The 21,337-nt window shown below is 38.3% G+C and overlaps 2 protein-coding genes across 9 annotated transcripts in view; one reads left to right on the top strand and one right to left on the bottom strand.

Moving 5' to 3' along the window:
* Positions 1 to 21,337, top strand: part of LOC109430287 (uncharacterized) — a 225,532-nt gene that overhangs the window by 137,197 nt on the left and 66,998 nt on the right. The window lies entirely within an intron of this gene.
* The window catches only part of LOC109412401 (5-hydroxytryptamine receptor 1A-like), a 62,931-nt gene that overhangs the window by 15,882 nt on the left and 25,712 nt on the right, over positions 1 to 21,337 (bottom strand). The window contains exons 2-4 of one of the 2 annotated variants that reach the window (XM_062846171.1): positions 16,130 to 16,575; positions 10,740 to 10,874; positions 3,201 to 3,350 (exon numbers count right to left, since the gene is read on the bottom strand). In XM_062846171.1, coding sequence (XP_062702155.1) covers positions 3,201 to 3,350; positions 10,740 to 10,874; positions 16,130 to 16,460 — 616 coding nt within the window. In that variant the 5' untranslated portion in view covers positions 16,461 to 16,575. The remainder of the gene's footprint in view (positions 1 to 3,200; positions 3,351 to 10,739; positions 10,875 to 16,129; positions 16,576 to 21,337) is intronic. The other variant, XM_062846172.1, reaches the window with a different exon arrangement.

Below are 21,337 nucleotides of genomic sequence, written 5' to 3'. Positions count from 1 at the left end.
TCAGTTTCAGTTTCGTTGTTCGGTAATTATTTTGCCGGAAAAAATCGGTAATGCGAAAAAACAACCGTTCTACGGTAAATATGATTCATTTTACAAGAGTTCGGTAATATTATTACCGATTGGATTGTGATTTCATATTTTGACAGCATCATCTACCAAATAATTTACAGTATGGACAGTAAAATCGAACAATTACCGTATACAGTGACGATTCGTTCGTTGAGAGCTCGTTAGATGGGCTGTCTCGATGGTTGAATGTTCACTGGTTGGGGCAAAACCCAACTAAAAAGCACTGGCAATGTCAAAATAGGGTACGTGTGCCATCATTAATCTCACGTTCCCATATTCATCTTATTCAAAAACAAGCGATTACGGCACCGATTGATTCCGTTCTTTTTGTTTTCATGCGTGCTCACTTCTAACAAAAAATACAAAAATATGAAACAAAACAAACAACGCTTCAATCCTTTGTTTTTCGTAGGATGAAAATGGGAGCCACATGCTTAAGAAGGGAACCAATACCCTAGATGTCAAAACGAGGTTGACGTCTGACCGCCGTCGCATCACAGCTCCTGTATACAGAACGTTTGCGCAAGTATGTGAGTGTTCCATGACGTATTTCTCGTCACTTGCGTGTGTCTAGAGCATTTTGATCAGTTGTCAGTTGCCCCAACGAACGAACACGATTCGCTAATCGGGGCGCAGTCGTGACCCAACCAGCGAATCCAGACTGTACTGTAAGATACATTACCGAACATCTTGTAAATCGCACCTCACTTTACCGAAGTTCGGTACAGTTGCCAGCAACATTTGCGAAATGTTAAATTGGCAAAAGTGGAAATTTTATTTTAGTTCTAGTAGTTCAAAGTTAGTTTCCCCTTGAAAATGAGTAAATCTGAACATCTTGTCGGCCGGTATTTGTGATTTTGTTAAGCGAAGCACCGTATTTTATGAAATTGAGTAAGTACTCATACTTATATTTATTTTGACTTTCCTAAGGGCTTTCCTCCAATTGAATAATCATCATTTGGTATCAGGTCTCCCAGGTGTTTACGTGATAGAACGGGGGTGAAGTGCACTTCGCGACGTTTTACATATCAGTGCTGAGGCTGAATAATTATTAGAAAGAGTGACAAAATCATCGGAAGTTATCGAAAAATTTGGTGAATAAAAAGATTCAAACTCTCCAGGCTGCATCTTTAATTTTTTCATGTTCTGAAAATCTGTAAAATATTCAAAACAAAACATTTAACTACCGAAATTCTACGGTAATTTGAAAACGCAGATTACCGAAGAATACGGTAATTTTTGACAGCCTTTGAAATTTTATTTTACCGGATGTTCGGTACACGTTTCGACTACCGAACGGATTACCGAACGTTCAGCTGTTGAGAATTCGGTAAAAAATTACCGTATACTGTAAAAAAATCTAAGTGTGTAACGTGAAAATGTCATATGAAAAAATGGTCTGTTTTTCGACTTGGTCCGACTAAGTTTGACGGTTTGTGCGTCGGATAATCCGCAATATTCTGCGCTGGTCGAATTCGGGCACACTGTTTTGCTGTCTTCCACCATTGCTTTTCATATTTCATTTCAACGTCATTGTGTGTGTCAGGGTGTTTTACATTAGTGTTTGTGTTTACAATTTTTGAGTATTTCTTCAAGTTTGTTTTGATCATCAGTTTCGTCTCATATTTCTCTCATTTTTCAATGTGTGTAACAGTCCTGCATAAGCTGTATGGAGATTATCAGCATTGACTAATTTCAAGACCTCGATGTACCAAAGAAAACGATCAAATTTTCGGTGACCAGTCCGGTACCCAAGAAATATTCATAACCGTGTATTTTTTTCCGTGTAAATTGCCTTTGTGTAAATTTTATTAAGCGTATTACACTGATCTGACAGCTCTGACAGTAAGGGACTAAACATAAATTACGTAAAGTGAGTACCGAGGATTGTTCACAATCTGCGAACTTGACTGCGGAAAAATTGCGACCATGACGCCGCTGTTATCAGTGTCAGTGCGTTTATTTACAGTGTGGTTTGTGTTGTATATGTGGCAGCTCTCAAGAATATTTAGGTTGTTTGTTTTGAATGTTCTGTCTATTATTTTCGTCTCTTCCAGTTTGAAATTATGGTTGGTGTCAGCTAAATATATGATTAACGAGAGCGGTTTTGTCCCTTACCCAGAGAACCTCTGTGTCAGTATTTGTGTGCCCCTTATTTAGAAGCCAATAATCATAGTGCCAATGATCAAAAGTGGTTCTGACAACTTCCGGATATTATGGAACCGGTTCCGGTAGGGACCCAAAGAGGACACTCCGAATTTTTCGTAACCCCATCGTTCGACGCCTTAAAATTCATGATTTTGCATCTAGAAGCCAATAGACATAGCGCCGAAGACCAACAATGAATCTGGCCTCTTCCGGATTTTCCAGAACCGGTTCCGGTAGGGACCCAAAGGGGACGCTTTCTGAATTCCACAGAACCAAACCGTTCGACGGCTCAAAATTCATGATTTTTCATATTAAAATCAATAGACATAGTGCCAATGATCAATAATGGTTCTTGACATATACGGTCGTTCTGGAACCGGTTGCGGTAGGAACCCGAAGAGGACACTTTCCGAATTTTCAAAATTATTATAGACCGCGGAATTTGGTCAGAACCCCCGCCTTCCCTTCTTAGAGTCTACGTAGTTTATGGACAGGCCCTAACAGGTTTTAAAACTGTTTCAATTTCAGTTCCATAACTGCTGAATTATAATGCGTCCTGATGACCATTCGGCCGAGTAACCTTCGCCCTAATGAACGAAAGTATTTTTTATCACTAAGCCTACCTTAGCGTGGCTCAAAATACCACATGTTAAAAATGCCATGAGCACCCTTCTCTTTTCGTTCTGTATGACGCTACGACGCTTTGGTCTAATTTTCAGCTAAATCCGTTAACATTTGGGCGGTGCTCAACTCATTTGAAGTTTGCATGGTAGTTTATATGGGGAAATAAGCTTGAATCACACTAGCCTATGCATCCATTCTTTTGTCAAGTCAAATGATAATTGTTCACAACTTTTGATTTCCCTAACATTTACCAAAATAGTGCCCACCCTAGTAGGGGCAGGCTGAAATCAAGGCCCGATTTGTTTGCACAAACACAATGCGGGAGGCAGGTCCCAGGGCCCAGGGAAAAGCGTTCTTACCGATGAGCCAGGTTGCAGCGATTAAAAGTTTCGCCCGGCTGGGCGTGATGTAGCGCTGGTATTGTAGTCCGTAGACGATGTACAGGTACCGGTCGATTGCGATCAATCCAATGCTGTACACCGACACAATGGTGGTGGATACAATTAATCCTGTTGAGGAGAACAAGGAGGATACGATATCAGTTAGGAATCGGGTCGGGTGTTGCGCTTCTGGTGGTGGGAGGTAATTGATGTGAGCTGGCGGATCAAGTGCGATGCTCCACCGACGACATACTCATTAGTGTCGTGTGTTTAAATAAAGCTTCGAGGGGGTTGAATTCAAATGAATGTATATATCTCGGTGGATGATGCGGATGATGATAATGGACGTATGAGTTGCAAATTCAACAATAAATGGATTGATCGGAGCGGAATATGCACGCAAAGTTTTACGGCAGAAATGATATAAATACAGGTGCGCATTAATGACACTGGATACATTTGAATAGTTCAACATGATGCTGTGTTCGAGCTATTTATTCTTGTTTTAATGAAAATAAATGCCAATCAGTGCTTCACATTTCAGTGATGCGAGAATGACCAGAGTTTGATTCCTATAAATGTTGAGCATTCGAGCTTTTTAGTTACCATAGGGCCCATATAGCCGAGGCGGTAAACGCACGGGTATTCAGCATGACCATGCTGAGGGTGACGGGTTCGATTCCCGGTCGGTCCAGGATCTTTTCGTAAAGGAAATTTCCTTGACTTCCTTGGGCATAGAGTATCTTCGTGCCTGCCACACGATATACACATGCAAAAATGGTCATTGGAAGAGGAAACTCTCAGTTAAAAAGCCAGGAAGTGCTCATTGAACACTAAGCTGAGAAGCAGGCTTTGTCCCAGTGAGGACGTTACGCCAAGAAGAGAGAGAGAGATGGCCCCGTTATAAGGTTGTGAATGACCTATCAATAATATCTATACCGAGCGTTTTTTTAACTGATTTAATAACTTCGTATTCTATTTTTTTTTTGTCTAGAATTTGGACCAAAATATAGCAAGTTATTATGCTTCTTATTCCCGAAGCAAAATGTAGCGAAAGCTAAATTCATTTATACTGTTGTTACTCATCGGTCCATCCGGAGTTCATTTGAATAACCGTGGGTCGTCATCAATTATACAGTTTCGTTAGAGGAGGGTCAGTGTCAATCGACGATTGTATCGGCTCGAATAAAAGTTGTGGACACATTCTACCGTGACGTTACAACGTTTTGACGCATTCGTAGTCAGATTTTCCACTATAACTCATGAAAACGAGCGTAAACCGCAAAATATTTTTTCATATTCGGATTCCTTGTAAAATTTCTGATATATTTGACCTATTGAACATTTAGTTTGCATTAGAAAAACGTGTTCAAAATGCGTATTTGTAGCGTGACGTTACAACGCGCTAGAATCCGACCCTCTCTAACGCGCTACCAACATCTTAAAAAATCTGCTCGGATTTTTATGATATTCTAAAATTTTTTTCCACCATTGAAATTTATTGGTTTGTTCTTCAATTCAATGGAATAAAACATTTAAATTTCGGATTTGTTTTTGAATAATCGACTTTTACATTTCGTGACGTTACAACGCCCGTTCAGTTTCAAACAGGGTTCTGCTCGCGTTGTAACGTCACGAAAATGCACATCATGTTAGAATCAGAATAATCAGCTAAATTTATCCAAATTTGTGAATATATCATTGCATTATCTTCACTGCTTCAAGGGGAACTTTATTCTATTGAAAATCCGTTTTGTGATAAATGGCTCGGAGGGCCAAGTTATTGCTATCAATAGTATGAATACTCCTTCATGAAGGTTAATGACACCGGCACCCATCTTTGGTTTATTAATCACCCATATTCTTCTAGTTTTGTTCCTAAGACTAGCGCGCTGAGATCCATTATTTTGCACCGCCAGATATTTAAATTTTTTAGCATATAACTCATCACGCCGTCGAGATAAGGCGCATTCTACCGTGACGTTACAACGTTTCTTCGCATTCGTAGTCAGATTTTTCACTATAGTTCATAAAAACTGTAAACCTCAAAATATTTTATCATATTCAGATTCCTTGTAAAATTTCCGATGTGTTTGACATGTTTAACATTTAGTTTTCATTAGAAAAACTTGTTTAAAATGCGTATTTGTAGCGTGACGTTACAACGCACTAGAATTCGACCCCCTCTACCGCGCAACCAACATCTTGAAAAATTTGCTCTATTTTTACTGCTCCAAGAGCAACTTTATTCTATTGAAAATCCGTTTTGTTATACATGGCTCGGAGGGCCAAGTTATTTCCATCAGCAGTATGAAAACTCCTTCATGAAGGTTAATGGTACCCATCTTCGGCCTAGTACCACCCATATTCATCTAATATTGTCCCAAAGACTAAACCGTTAATATTCATTACTTCGCACCGCCAGATATTTAGATTTTGCAGCATAAAACTTATCACGCCGTCGAATTAAACCTTTTTTCAATACTTTATGCAATGTCATTGATTCAATTGAAAACGCTTTAAAATGTGCGAGCAGTTACAGGATCTGCATACCACTTAGGGGCATCAATTTCTGTGATTCCAGAGACAAATAGACCTAATTCTGACAAAAAAAGTTGTTTGATAAGTCAAAAACTTACAGCTGATTTACTATTGGATGTGAGATTTAGACACACTGATTAGTTGAGAAACTATTTTTGGCAAAATCTTTGGGCACTTTATAAGAAGTTACAACATGTTGAATATTTTTTGAATAAATATAAAGTGTATTATTTTTCAAAATTTCAACTACCACTAGTCAGTTAGAAACTTGAATCAAACGGCTTTTGAACTGAAATTTTTTGACAAGATAAACAACTTTTCCAAAGACATCAACATTCTAAAAGTCTAAAGTCTAAGTAATTAGAGTCCCGAGATATATGAGTTTCAATTTCGTAGGTGTTAAGTCTGTTTGTCGGTGATTCAAGATCCTAACTATTTAGACAGTTGGAATTTTCAATTGATGGGCCGTATCTGGCCGTATGATTTCAAATCCTTCCACTAGGAGGCGCTAGAGGGTATAAACATTTTTAGTTTTACTTATCTCAGGATCGTGATTAATGGGAAAGATGGTTGCTTCATTAAAGTTGTTTGGTAGATCACTAAAGTTTCAGTTCAATAGCCGTATGGTATAAATTTCTGCCACACAGTGATGGTAGTTGCAAATTTTCAAAAGCATGCCAATTTTATTAATTACCCAAAACACATTCAACAAGCCGTAACTTTTTATAAAATATATCAAAAATTCTCAAATTTTGACTGATAGTTCCTCATCTTGTTATCTGTAATTTCTAAAATTTTGGACTTGATTGGTTAGCTCTACACAAAGATGGAGCGCTTTAAGCAGAATCATATTTTTGACTGTGTTCTATTAACTCTTATATCTAAGGAATAAGTGAATCAAATTAAATTTAAATTTGAGAGTTAAGAATTATATATTGATCTTTGATTACAATTTGATTTGAATACAATATGCCCAAAGTGAAAAAAGTTCCAGCTTGTAGAATACTTTTCAAGAAATTCTAATCCCTTGCCTGCTTTTGCAAAATGAAAATTAACGTCTTCTAGTGGCAAAATCTCGCATCTATTGGTAAATCAACTGCAAGTCATTAACTTACCAAACAACTTTGTCGAAGAAATCGTAATTCTATGTAAAAGAGATCCTGAGATGTATTAAATTTAAAATTTGTAAGTTCTCTAGCGCCGCCTGTTGGTGGAACTTTAAATCAAACTATCAATCAACTGTAAGTCTTTGACCAACTTAATAACTTAGTAATTTCATTAGTGTTTCGTCCGTTGGCCACTCATATCACAGAAATTTTCGGTTTGAGTGGTATTAGATTACGATTAAAAAAATTTACAATATCGCAGTACAATTACATCGTAGATTTTGGCCTAACACCATCTCCCTCGTCCTTCAAAAATCTACGTAGTTTATTAACCGGCAATGGTACGCAATTTATAAACGATATCTCGAAAAAGAGCTCATACACAACGAGAACGAATCATTAGTTATTTGAATATAGAACTACGTTTGTCCAATTCAGAAGCCGTCCAATCCAGAAAGATTTGGTCTTTTCCACAGAACTTTTTTTTCGTGACGTTACAACGCAAACTTCAACCAGGTGAAACTCAGGCTTCCGTGAACCGATTTTCTTTTTTTTAGTCTCATTTGAAAGATCTTTTCGAGTACGAAGAGCATACAAAATTTCATGTTTGTAACGTTTTGCGTATTTGAATAAAATTAAAAAATGTGGATTTTTCGTGACGTTACAACGCAATAAAAACCCATAGATCAGCCATATTTCAGAGTTGTAAAGTCTTCCGATTAAAAATCTTTTTATGCTAAAAAATCTACATACATTTATCTACAAATGAGGGAAGACTTTTGAAAAATCAGTGTGTTGGTGTTTAAAATACGATAGTTTGGATGAAAAGTGTGCCTAAAAGACTTAAAATCACGATTTTAATGTTAATCTTAATCGTCGTTCAATTAATATTTATTGTCACACTAATATCATGTCGAATACATTTTTGGATGACAAAAGTAATGTAGAATGTGATAAAAATGTCAAATATTCCATAACTCAACTTTGAAAAATTGGTATTGATGATACGGGGCCCGTAGAATGTGTCTGTGACGCGACTGGGTATTGAACCCATGACCATCCGCATATAAATCGAACGTGTGGCCCTTTCGACCACGTGGTCGCGCCGATCAAAAGAATTATTATCTATATGTACTCGACTTATAACCCCACATTGGAGTGTGACTTTAAGTTTCATGATTCGTTTAATTTCTTAGAGCTAAAATGCAATAACGCACTTGTTTTCCACCATAATCAAGCATTTCGTGGAACATTTGACTTATTTTCCATCTCGCTACATTTCTTTTGACTACCTATGTATGTGAAGGCATGAACGAACACTCCAGTTGGTTTGCTATTCATGGAACCGCATTCCGTTGCAGCAGCAGCCGTTCCGCGACCTAGTTTTGATTTTGAAATGTGTTTCGTTCCGGGAATTTGTTTTCCACGTGACCGACCACATCCGGACTGGCCGGATATGCCGTGCATCTAAACATCATCATCTTCGCTGTATGCCATTTCTCAGAAACCCACGCAATGCTTGCCTCTGAGAATTCGCTGTGATGCTGTGTGCAACAGTACACGCTAACTCCGCTCAGCACTAAAGTGCATAATTTCCAGACTACACCAAAAATGTGTAACCCTTGCACATTTACAAAATCAGCTCCAGTGTCCGCAAAATCGTTAAATTCGCAAAAATTTTTGTACGCCAATCTAGATAGGTTTACTAGTGATCTTGGAAAACAAAAAAAAATCAACATTTCACATCTAGACGAGTGTACGAGCTGTTTTTTGAGAATGTGTAACTGTCACACATTTTTGTGTGGTCTGGAAATTATGCACTTATGAGTAGGTCTTACACATTTTAGTACTGAGCAGTTTTAGCGTGTATGCGCAAAAATATTATGAGTCCTGTTTGGTGCGATGGGTATTTCGTGCAAATGCTTTCGCTCAATTGCATTAATTAGTAGCATTCATTTCTGATATTTTATTTACTTTTAGCAAAATTCAATTTCACAGAAAAAGTTTATTACTGCGCATCCATGATATAGTAGCGTCCGTGATCCTAAGATGGTGTTTGTAATTCAAATCACTACCTGTTGTGAACTCGTAATTGATTTCCAATTGCAAAAATGCAACTGCTATTGAATTACACACAACCTAATAATCAACCCAAGTAACACAATTTGTTATAATACTGTATATAATGCATGTTTCATACAAACGTCCATGTTTTGTTTCAAATATGGGAAACGCATTTTCATACACTTATATAACCGAAAAAGCGCAAAAAATGGCGGCTTATAAAACATCTTTGATGTTACTGAAGATGTTTTTCAATACATTATTATAACATAAAATTATGTTTAGAATATGTTTTTCAGCAACATCATAACAACTTACTTATTGCCGGCACGAAATCAGTAAATAAATATGGCATCTTTTATAAATGCAGTATTTGGTGATGGCTCAAAATAATTTTCAGGCCTTACATTTCGTTTGTAATTTACCATCTCGATGTTTGGGCACTATGACTTAATTTCATGTGCCGTTCAAAATTTATGGTGAAATAAGCACTTTTCCTCTCCATAAATTCATTCGCTTTCCATAGGATTGGAAATAAGAAGGCAAGATTTTTGGCATCTATGGTTTGTAAGAAATTTTCAACCAGATTTTCAGACATGCATCATGGTGGCTTCTTGACAAAGTACCGTCAGAATGTTTTGGGATGTTATTTTCAATTATGATGTATTAATGATGATCTTTTAGACTGCAGAATTTGTCTTCTTTATCAAAAAGGATATTATATTATTTCATTACATATTTAAACTGTTCCAGATGGATTATAGGCAGAAACATCAGTAGATGGACAAACGGCTATATATAAAAATGGTAGTGTGAAACTTTTTAGCAGGCACTGTAATTGGTCTGGCCTGATATATGGAAGAACTCAAAATTTTGGAAAAACGTTCAAATTACGACTGTTATACATTTCAATAACATGTTTATCGAATATCACTTGAATCGAATGAAATACATTGAAAAAACATCACAGCAACGTATTTTGAACATCTACCTCCCAATAGAATACGACGATGTCATTTTGGTTTTGGATGACCTATTTTGAACATAGGTATAACAATAACAAAGGTGGAGTGCGTTTCCTAGAACGAATACTAATTAATTGTTCACGGGATCAAAAATAGTGTAAAAACTGTGATGGTAAGTGAGATTTAGCCGCCACGTAAGTACCCCAGTGATTTTTAGGTGACAGAAGTCCTGCCGTTTATATAAAGTTGAATGGTGGCACCCATATTTTGAGCCATGGTGACTGTGGTCTGCGCCAAGTTTTTCAGAGACTATTAACATACCCATTTGTTACCCCGTTTAGCATACTTGTAGCGGGATCAAACCGCAAAGCATAACATTAAAGTTGCTATCGTATTTGGAGTGCCTTGTGTTTTTAAGTGAAAGAGATGTTTATTAAATAATGATCAAGTAAGTGAGAAGAGACAACAAACTGATAATGTTTTACATTAACGTATTTAATACGTAAAAACAACGTTTTAATAACATGTTTGAGCTCAAAGGTTATAAGTATGTGCTGCTGATGTTATACATATCATCTTCAATTGAAGGAAGACGATGACACAAATATCTTGTGTAACCAACGTTAAATTTACGTTATTTCAACATGTAGTGAGGATGATGATATTTTTCAGTAACTTGGTATTGCCAAACACAGTTAACACATGATTTCAACATAATATGTGTACAAATACGATTATAGTACTATACTACAACGTCTTTTTTAAGTTTATTCTGAAAGATGTTTTCTGTGTTACTTGGGAAGTGACTAATTATTTAAAAAAAATGACTGCCTACTACATACCGATTAAAATGGAGCAGTTATCCTCGCCGCGGATTTCCTTCGGTGCGTACTGGCCGTACAGAACGGCAAATCCCGTCAGCAGATCCGATGCTGCAACGTTTCCCAGGAACAAGTACGTTGTGTATGGTTGCTGACCTGGAAATGAATCGGAAATGTGACGATAAGAGCAAGAGTTTCAATTACCGGCGCTCATAATGTACGCGTTGGAGTAGATTATTGTGAAAAGCGATATAAATGTCTGTCATATGTAGTGGAGCCATCATGCGAAATTATAAATTTGCTGCGAACATCACAAAACATAGGGTGTGAATGTGTCCCTTTTCTAACACCTAATAAGATTTTCATTTAAATTGCCCATATTTCATTTGATCGTAGGCAGTTTGGCTCATTTATGAATGAGCAGATACTCACGAAGTTAACAGGTGCAACTTGGAGGTAGAAAATCATTAGCCTGAAAACTATATTAAGCTTAACATAACATTTCTGAAACCTATTTAGATATCGTTAAAGTGGGATTTGGCCATTAAGACATTTGGCCGAATGCCATCTGGTCGAATGTCCTTTGGCTGAATCATTTATGGTTGAAGTTAAGCACAGTTACCATATACCCGATGTGGTATGTGCATAGGTATCCATGAAGACCATGCTGAGGTGACGGGTTCGATTCCCAGTCGATCCACGAGCTTTTAGTTAATGTAAATTTCCTTGACTTCCCTGGGCATAGAGTATCTTATTGCCTACCACACGATTTACATATGCAAAATGGTCCTTGACAGAGGATGCTCTCAGTTAATAACTGTGGAAGTGCTAATAGTGCAAGCTTTGTCCCAGTTGAGACGTTACACCAAGATGAAGAACAGTTAAAAGCGGTGCTAATGTGCAGGAGAGCATCTTACGGCGAAAATTCCTCTCTTTCGTTCCTATTGAAAATTAGAAAACAAAATGACCAATATATGTCGAATTTGACTTGTGACAGTCCTCTTTTTTCTAATTTTCAATAGTAGCGAAAGAAAGCGTATTCTTCATGATGTCACCGTGCATTGGAGTACAAGTAACAAGTACACTTCGATTTAGTAGACATTTCAATTTTCGAAATATCTATAAAATCGAATTTTACATAAAATCGAAGCATTTCTTTTTTTTTATTTTCATTTAAATTGCATACCAATATGTACCAAAACATATAAAAATTGCATTAAAACTGAGTTGTCAATAAAAGGCTAGGAGTTTTTAGTATAGGTATATTAGTAATTCTCGCTAAATAACGAACAAACCACTACCTTACTAGCTTGTTATTTGATAATGTATCCGAGGATTTACCCTGGAAATCTTTAACGAATTCCTTCAAAAACTTTCCAGTTCGAATTGCTTTTGAAATTCATCAATTTTGAGATTCGTAACAAGCATGGTTACGGTTACTGGTTGCGCTGTATTTTCATCTAGCATGATTTACTTCTGAAATTACCCCATTTTTTTTTTCAAAAAAATATCCATGAATTTGAACAGAAATTCCACCAGGGGTTCTTTCAAACATTCGCTCAGAGATTCCTTCAGACATTTCTTTGAAAATTTATTCAAGAATCTCTGTAGATTTCTTGAATAAATGTTTAATAAAACTTCAGCGATGCCTTCACAAAGTTTGTCAGAGTTTTTTTAGAAAATAGCATAGTATAGCATAGCATAGCATAGCATGAATACTTGCACAAATCTTGGATGGAGTTGCAAAGTTGAATATATCCATTGACATTGCTGATGTCGCTACTATCTACAATGTCATAGATTCACTCAGCTCCACACACCTGGCCAAGTCCGTGCAAGCATTCATAAATCCCTTCATCAACTTAGAAAGAGCCCAGAACTGAAGCAGCTTCCAATAGATGAAAGGATTTTGAAAATAGCGAATTTTCAACTTATATGCAGTTGTATAGCAAATATATACTGAAATAGAATTATAAATAAATAATATTGGAAAGATCTCACCAATTGCTGTGTGGTTTTTGTGCTTCAATGCCGATCATCTAATTGCCTTAATTAATGTTCTTCTCTGCAAAGAACAACACAATACTCAGCAAAGAACAATACAATACTGAACAATAAACACCCGCGGATCTATTGTTTTGATTTCCGCTCGAGACAATAACGGACGCTATCGATTATGCTGCCATACTCACCCCTTACAGGAGCGATGCATGCACAGCAAAGAACAACACAATACTGAACACTAAACACCCGCGCATCTATTGCTTTGATTTCCACTCGAGACAATAAATTGCGAACGCGATCGATTATGCTGCCATACTCCTGTCAGAGTTTTCCAGAAAATGTTTCAAAAGTTCCTTCAAAAATTTGCACTGGGGTTACTTTGGACATTCCTCCAAGGATTTTAGAAATTCACATAAGAACTTCCAATTTCTTCTGAAATTGCACTAGAAATTCCTCCAGAAGTTTCACAAACAGTTGTATAAAAAGTTGTGTATGAGCTTCTGCAGAAATTCCTCCAGGGATTTCTTTAGAATATTCTTTAGAGATTCACCCTATTTTTTCTGGACTGTTTTTTTTTTAACCCTTCGGAAACTCCTTTAAGCATTCTATCAAACGATCTCCCAAGGATTTATTCCAAAACTTTCTCCGAAATTCGCTTTAGAAACAGCTTCAGGATTTTTTTTTTGAAAATCTGTGTTTCTGTCAAAATGTCTTCCTTTGATTTCTTTAGACACTTTGCAGGGATTCTTTTACAAGAAAAATGTGAGATCTATTCAAGAATTTTCTGCAGGGATTCCTTTAGAAACTCCTCTAGAGGTTTTTTCTCAAATTTTCCATAATCATCATAAATCATCATAAATCCTATCGCGGCTTTGGCATTCCTTCGCTCCTCTATCTTCCTCCAGGTATCTGTGATCCACTGCTTTCTTCGGGTGCGTAGCTCACCCAAATTATTCACGCCGGTGGCGATGAAGGCGTTCTTGATGGCGCTCCATTGATCTTCTACGCTTCCACCTTCTGGAATATTCGCAGCACGGTTCTCTAGCTCCTCGACGAAGGACCTTTTCACCGCAGCGTTTTCCAGTCGGCGTGTGTTGAACCGGTGCCCGATTTTCTCCTCCAGTCGCTGGATCCTGGCAATGAGCAGTCGGATCTCGCCGATTAAGAGATAGTGGTCGGACGCAATGTCGGCGCTACGTTTGTTCCGCACATCAAGAAGGCTCCGTCTCCATTTTCGGCTGATGCAGATGTGGTCGATTAGATTTCCCGTTATGTCTTCACGGGAAACCTATGTCACTTTGTGCAATGGTCGATGAGGAAAGAGCGATCCCCCAATCACCATGTCATTGTTGCCACAAAACTCTGCAAACAGCTTTCCGTTTTCGCTCATTTCTCCGAGACCATGGCGTCCCATGACGGGCACATAGTCCGAGTTGTCGGAACAAACCTTTGCGTTGAAGTTGCCCATGAGGATCTTGATATCAAGCTTCGGAATCTTGTCCACGACAGCGTTAAAGTAAAAGTTCTCTTTGTCGTGCAATGCGGCAGCATCGGTTAGCGCGTAACATTGGATCATGGTAAGGTTTCGAACCCGTGTTCTGGCTACAATTATCCTCTCATTAATAGGTTCCCAAGCAACACATATGTTATATAAAAGTTACGACAGAGCAAGTTTTGGTTATATAGAAGTTTATTTGACATTATTTTAGCATAATGTTAGAATTACGTCAAATTAACTTCTATACAACCAAAACATGCACTGTCGTAACTCTTATATAACATGTGTGTTGCTTGGGTTCCCACTTCATGAGCGCAACGTGGGCGTGAGCGCTGAGCAGGAAACCAACTTCGTGACGAGGAGCGTGTTCACCTCGTAGGCCAGAGTATAGCAGAATTTGACCCGACGCCAATCCATGTTCTCCAAAGTTCGGCCAACGAACTTTGCTCAGTCCTAGGATCTCAAGCTTCATTCGGCATGCCTAATTGGCTAATTGTGCCAGTTTACCCTGCTGGGCTACGGTTAATACATCCCAAGTTCCAATTCTTGTCCGTTTTTTCGCGCTAAAAGTCGGTGCCGTTGAATCAGTTCGAAATCTTTCATTTTTTGTTTCTGTAACGTTTTTAGTAGTAGTTTTATTGGCCTAAGGTCCCCTATCCACCGTGCTGCACACTTATTTCTGAATTGCCTGTTCGGTACTTTTTTGACGAGATTATAACAGCAGTACGATCTCGGTAGTTTCGGTAATTGATTTTACTGAGGTTCAGTAAAACAACTGTCAAAATCGTATGGAAAAGGTAAACAATGCATTTTTGCTGAACGAGTTCGGTGCTCAGCAGTTTTATTCTCGTCAAAAAATTACCGAACTCGGTAATCAAAATTAAGTGTGTAAGGCTGCCACCTTAGGTATAGCTTCCGGAGGAGGAGCATTTCATACTCAGCCGCTCAGACGCTGTTTGAGCCGCACTTCTTTGGTGAACAGAAGCCAGAAGGACAACAGTGCCCAGGCTGCACTACCAGCTATAGCTCACAACTCTTAGCTGGCGGTCTTTGTCAACGCTTGACCCGTAGAAGCATGAGGTAGAAACTTGTGAGAACCAGAGCTAGCTATGTCGGACGATCTCCTTTTCGACTCACCGTTTTGCAGCCCCTTTTGTCGATGGAAGGCCCAAAGAAATGGCCGAAAGAATTTCCAGCGAAGCTACTGAAACAATAATTTATTTTGCAGGAATTTTCAAAGAATGCCTTGGAGTATCATACTCACTGAAGGAATCATTCATTTACAAGTCCTTACGCGAATATAACTTTTGTTTGTCCAATGAAGTCGAGTGAATTTGTAATACTAAAAGATTTTCAGCGGAAAAGCTTATTAAACCTCGGCTGAGAATCAAACCCATGACCATTCGCTTATGAAGCGAACGTGTGACCAACTGCATCTCTGGTCCCGGCAGAAAATTGCATTTAAAATGGTTCGTCTGACTTTTTTTTTCTTAATGAGAAAAATTAATAAAACTAGTCAATAAAATAATAGTTGCACATAATAGTGCGGCCAATAGTTCACCTACCAGCATTGTACTAACCACGCTGCTCGGAGCTACAGAATTGACGTCCGAGCAACTCTTGTTCTGCCGTATCTGCCCTACCACTAGTGAAGTCTATCTCACTGACAGGGTATCTGGATGTCAGATGTAGCTACAAAATTGCAGAAAGTGCATTCCGACGTCATTCACCGTGGTAACTGCAAACTACCCAACTATGCACTCTAATGCGGGGGTACCGTCTCTAACTCGTTAGAACAACCCAACGTCATCCCGTCCCCGTCTTCCGTCTGTCGTTCGTTCTCGCAACGCAACTATGTCAGATGGTTTACGGGAAGTCCTCTGTGTTGGCAGTGCCATACAGAACTTACCTTTTCGCAGAAGCAACAAACTGGACGTAACTACGGCCACGTTCATCACGATTATCAACGTTCCAAGCAACGGGATTAGGATGTCGTACAGTAGCAGTTGCGTCTGCTCGGCGTTTGATAACATATTTTCCGACATCGGCACCGGTGCCGACAGGTCCCAGCTTGAGAGCATTTTGTCCGGTTCGTTGGCGTAGAGCTGCCTGTTGGAGCCCGTGGATCCGATTGACGACGACAACGACGACGACGGTGGCAAATCCAGGTAGAGAAAATATCGCAACTGCCAGAAGTCTGACGACTGTGGCAGTGGGGTTGGTGGCGATACGTCTGTCATGGTTGGGTGGGATGTTTGTACTTGCGAGGCTGAAGGTTAGAAATGTTTGCAAATTATATCGCGCAGCTAAAATTGGCCATGGGATTCATTCCGCTTAGGTTGAATTGTCGATGAGCTGTAAATTGAAGAAAAGAAAACGATAAAGTTTGTCATTCGATGAAGAGTTGAAATTATATTGTTCTTATTATAAGTATTACACTTGTAGATCCAATGGCCTATATTCTTGGGACTTCTCGGATACTCTTATACACTAAATTCTGTTTTTACGCGATGGATGCGTTCGCGCAAAAAAAGATCGTGTAAAAAAAGTTCGCGTAACTTCGAGAAATCGCGCAAAAAAAATCCAAAGGAAATTTTTTTTACGCGATTTGCCCTCCGCAAATGATTAAAATCGCGTAAAAAAAAGTCGCGTAACTTCGAGAAAATCGCGTAAAAAAGTCGTGCAAAATAAAATCGCGTAAAAAAAGTCGTGTAAAAAAAGAATTCAGTGTACAGTCTTTGAACTCAAAGCTAGATAAAACCTGGATGTGTTAGTCTATGTGGATACAAATTTTATTTATTGTACAGCGAGAGGTCAAAACTGTTTTTTTTAGTTTTTATTCTTTTTTTACAACTACTGTGTCCCCTGAGGCACTTCGTGAACGACTGCTGTGCTGTATTTGTACAGAGTATGTGGCTTATTTTACTAACTTTTGGGGCTGATCGCATCGATGCTGATAGTCTAGGGGCTGTACATTTATTACGAAGTAAGATTCCTCTCTGGAAACACTTCTGAAATCCCCCGAAGCCTCTGGAAATTCCATTAAAATCCATTTCTACCGCTTTTAAGGACAAACGTCTTGAAATCCCGCTTCAACAGTGCATCAGAACTTCAGACGCACAAATCTCAAGAAGCAAGCTTTAAACAACAGTGCATTTTATTATTCTGCTCTTGCTCACTTGTAATAAGCTTAAAATAAGAAGATCAGGTGCGCTGGTTTTGTTTACGAAGAGATTTGTGCCCTCCAAATCGTGATTAGGTCCCAAAGTCGGCCATTATGGCGGCCATTTTGGGATTCTAACAAGTCTGTCCTTAAACCGCTCTGGGTGTTTCCTGAAGGTCCCCTGAAACTTCGGATTTGCTCTGAAACATCTTGAAATGTTTCTGAAACTACCTTCTGAAATTCCATGGAAATCCTTGATACCCTCAAAGATTTCCACTGAATAACTATGAAACGTTTTAAAACCCCTCGTAACGCCTCTGAAATTCATCTTCAGCCTACGGAAACTCCTTGAAATGCATTGAAACTGCTCCAAAACCACTCTTAAACTCTCCTGAAGCTCTGCAAGGAGTTTTTAAACGTTTCGAAAACGTTCTTAAATCCAGCGAAACGTACTTGAAACGTGTTTGAAACCGCCTGAAACCCATTGGGGCTCACCTGAAAGCCTGCGAAGCCCATTAGAGCTCTCGGCTATCCCCGTAAAGCTCCATGAAGCCTCTCGAAATCTTCCTGAAACGTTGCTTGAAAATGTCATTGAATTACCCATGAAATTTCCTTAAATCCAGCATGACTTCATCATAAAATATCCTAGCCAATCACCCTGTTTAAACGCCTGTGTAACCTTGAAATCCATTTCGCTAACAAACGGATTCCATTAAGATATTAGATAATGAATCTAGGAGTCGAATGCTTGTTGTCGGGACCTGGCTCGACAGAGAGCAGTACAGATTGGTGAGAGCAGAAGAGAATCTAATCTTTTTTTTCAATTCAATCCAATTTATTGGAAAAAAGCATATATCCTAGGTGTACCTGCTTACGATCCCTAATGAATTACATTCTTTTAAAGGGTCGTTAGGTTGACCTAAGCTAAATCTAGTGTGCTCTTATACATTATGGTATGATTAATTATTAACATTATCTTTAATATAACTTTTCAAACATCTCTTGAATTCTAGGATTGAGTTTGAGTTTTTTTATATATTCTGGAAGCTGATTGAATATGTTAGGTCCAATCAATATTGATAAATCTTCGTCTTCCTACTTCACTTCTAAAACCACTTCGTTGTAGCATATGAGCGTATCTTGTTTGATGTTGATGTCGTGCGCCGCTGAATATCCAGTTGTGGTGTAGGTTGAAATTGTTAACGACTTTGAACATGGTCATTCCTATCTGGAACGTGAAGAGTCCCAACACTGGCAGAATGTTATTATCTGTATTGTATAGCGTAATTGTAGGTTGCAGGAAAGGGAGATTATAGACAGCTTTCACACACCGATTTTGTTCCACTTGCATTTCTTTCAGGTACGTGTGGCAAGATGTACAGTCAGGTTTTTTTTTTACGCGGGGGATACGTACCGCGTAAAAAAAAACTCAGTTCAAAATTCGAAAAACCGCGTAAAAAAAGTCTCACCATTTCTCGACGAATCATGCAAAAATAAGACGATGAATTTTTTTTATATGGAGTTTTCATTTACGCGGCCGCGTAAATGAAAACCGCGTAAAAAAAGACCTGGCTGTACCCCATGCAGCTATACCGTATTGGTATCGACTATGAATGAAAGCATAGTACATTTTCAGGAGAACGTGTCGAGCAACGTAGGATGCTAGTCTCCGCAGGATTCCGCATAAAGATGAGCAGCTTGCGACTGTTTCTCGGATATGAACATCCCATTTTAATCTGTTGTCAATCCAAACTCCTAGGTACTTAAATCTGTCTACTTCTTCGACAGTAGCTCCATTTATAACCAACCCCATTGTGGCGTCTAATGTCACTCTTTTTCCAAACAGCATCATTTTGGTTTTCTGCAAATTCAGCGCCAAGAGATTATTTTCGAGATACTGCATAATCAATTTTAGATCATGAGACATATCACGATATAGTTCTGAGACAGTCTTGGCTTCGTATGAGATCGCCGTATTATCTGCAAAAAGCCTCAGTTGTCCTTTCAAGTTCAGTTTCGCTATGTCATTGACGTATATTAGAAACAACAGGGGTCCAATATTACTACCTTGTGGGACGCCACAATTAATAGTGGACGGTGTACTTTTGATTCCATCTATCACGACCTGTTGCCGACGATCCTTTAAATAGCTCTCCAAAAATTGATTGGCCACACCACGAATACCATAAGCTTCTAGTTTTTTCAGTAGGATTCGATGATTTATGTTATCGAAGGCTTTCGAAAGGCCAAGAAAAACGGCTGCAGCGGACATTTTCTTATCTACCGAACGGGAAATATCGTCGACCAGCTCAAGGACTGCTACTTCAGTTGATGAACCTTGTCTAAAACCAAACTGATGCTGGAACAGTAAGCCGGTGGTATGCATGAAGTTATTGAGGCGGGAGCATAAAAGTTTCTCGAAGATTTTGTTAATAGAAGGTAGTACAGATATTGGTCTATAGTTTGTCGCTTTTTTAGGGTTGCCATTTTTGAAAACCGGATACACTAGAGCATTCTTCAAACCGCTTGGATAAATGACAAGAGAAATACTGTCGTTGAAACAGTCACACAAAATGCTGGAAAGTAGCACACTGTGCCTTTTCAGAGCCCCCACTGGAAAACCATCTATACCTATGGCTTTCGAAGCATCCATACCAGAAATAATATTTGAAACTTCTACTTGTGTAGTTGGTCGCAGGAACATCGATGTGTTGGATATCGTCATGGTGCCAAATTTGTTGATGTTTCCATCAGAAACGAGTATGCTGGCGAGGTTATCTCTGATGGAAGAGAAGAAGGTATTGAAGATATCTCCAACACTGGCTGGAACATCCGTTTCCACTCCATTAGCTTCTAGAATCAGCTGCTTTTTCTTTCCCGACTTGTTGCCCATCAGTTCATTGATTTTACGATGTTTTGGATTATTTGAGGAAGACATTCGTTGATAATAAGAGGATTTTGCTCGACGTTTCGTATCTGCCAGCTTCTTGTTCGCATGAGCTAGAAGACGTTTTAGGTTTTCATTCATTCTATCTCTTTTCCATTTTTGAAACAGATTATTTGATATTTTGCCCAGTTTCCAAACATCAAAGTTGAGCATTCCCGAGCAGAGGAAAATATCAAAATAATAGCAACGGAATCACAAAACCTGTTTTTATATCTCAGTTTGTTATTATTAACTTATTAAGTCATCACCGTTCCATAACATGTTCTGTTGGGCAATCTTATTTTGTTATGATCGTGCTCTTGGTACATTTTCTTTAAATTACATTTCAATAACATGTTTTGTTGTAGCACAAGTTCAGTTATTATTGTGACTGTACAAATATTTGATCACTAATATAACAACATAACTAGCTTTGCAATCAAAACTTCAACATTCGAGATTTTCGTTGTTCACAGCATTCCGTGAGGAACTGTAAAAAAAAATATTTTGTCATCAGTTTCTCTTCTTACTGACATTACGTTTTAACTGTGACAGTGCCAACTTATCAGCCTTTTGTTTTATAAGCACTTTGAAAAGTACATATGCCTGTTTTTTGTCACCTAATTGAAGCTATGAATACGAAAAAAGAAATTGTAATAGAGTGTTAGCCATTTTATGAAATATTTGGATCAACTGGTGGAATTTAACGACGAACAACACATTTTCGACAAAAATGTAAAGAGAACTCCATTGATTATTTTTAGGCATTTTATTTTTATTGATTTCACTGCATCGAGCACATATAGATTCACTTGGATAAATGTGTCAATCAATGAGGTAATAATGTAAATTAATCTTATAAACAATGAACCACCTAATAAAGGTTTTCAAAACGACGGTAGTTTTTCATCGTAAGTTGTGTGGAAAATAAACGAAAACTATTGTTTCTCTCTGTTTTCGATAATAAATCGCGTGCGACAACAATAGCGTCCCAATTATGAATGAAACATTTAACAATAGATCCTATT

Source organism: Aedes albopictus, chromosome 1 (genome assembly GCF_035046485.1).
Source record: "Aedes albopictus strain Foshan chromosome 1, AalbF5, whole genome shotgun sequence".
Lineage (NCBI taxonomy): Eukaryota > Metazoa > Arthropoda > Insecta > Diptera > Culicidae > Aedes > Aedes albopictus.
Note: the sequence above shows the minus strand (reverse complement) of the source record. Positions and strands in the feature narration are given on the sequence as shown.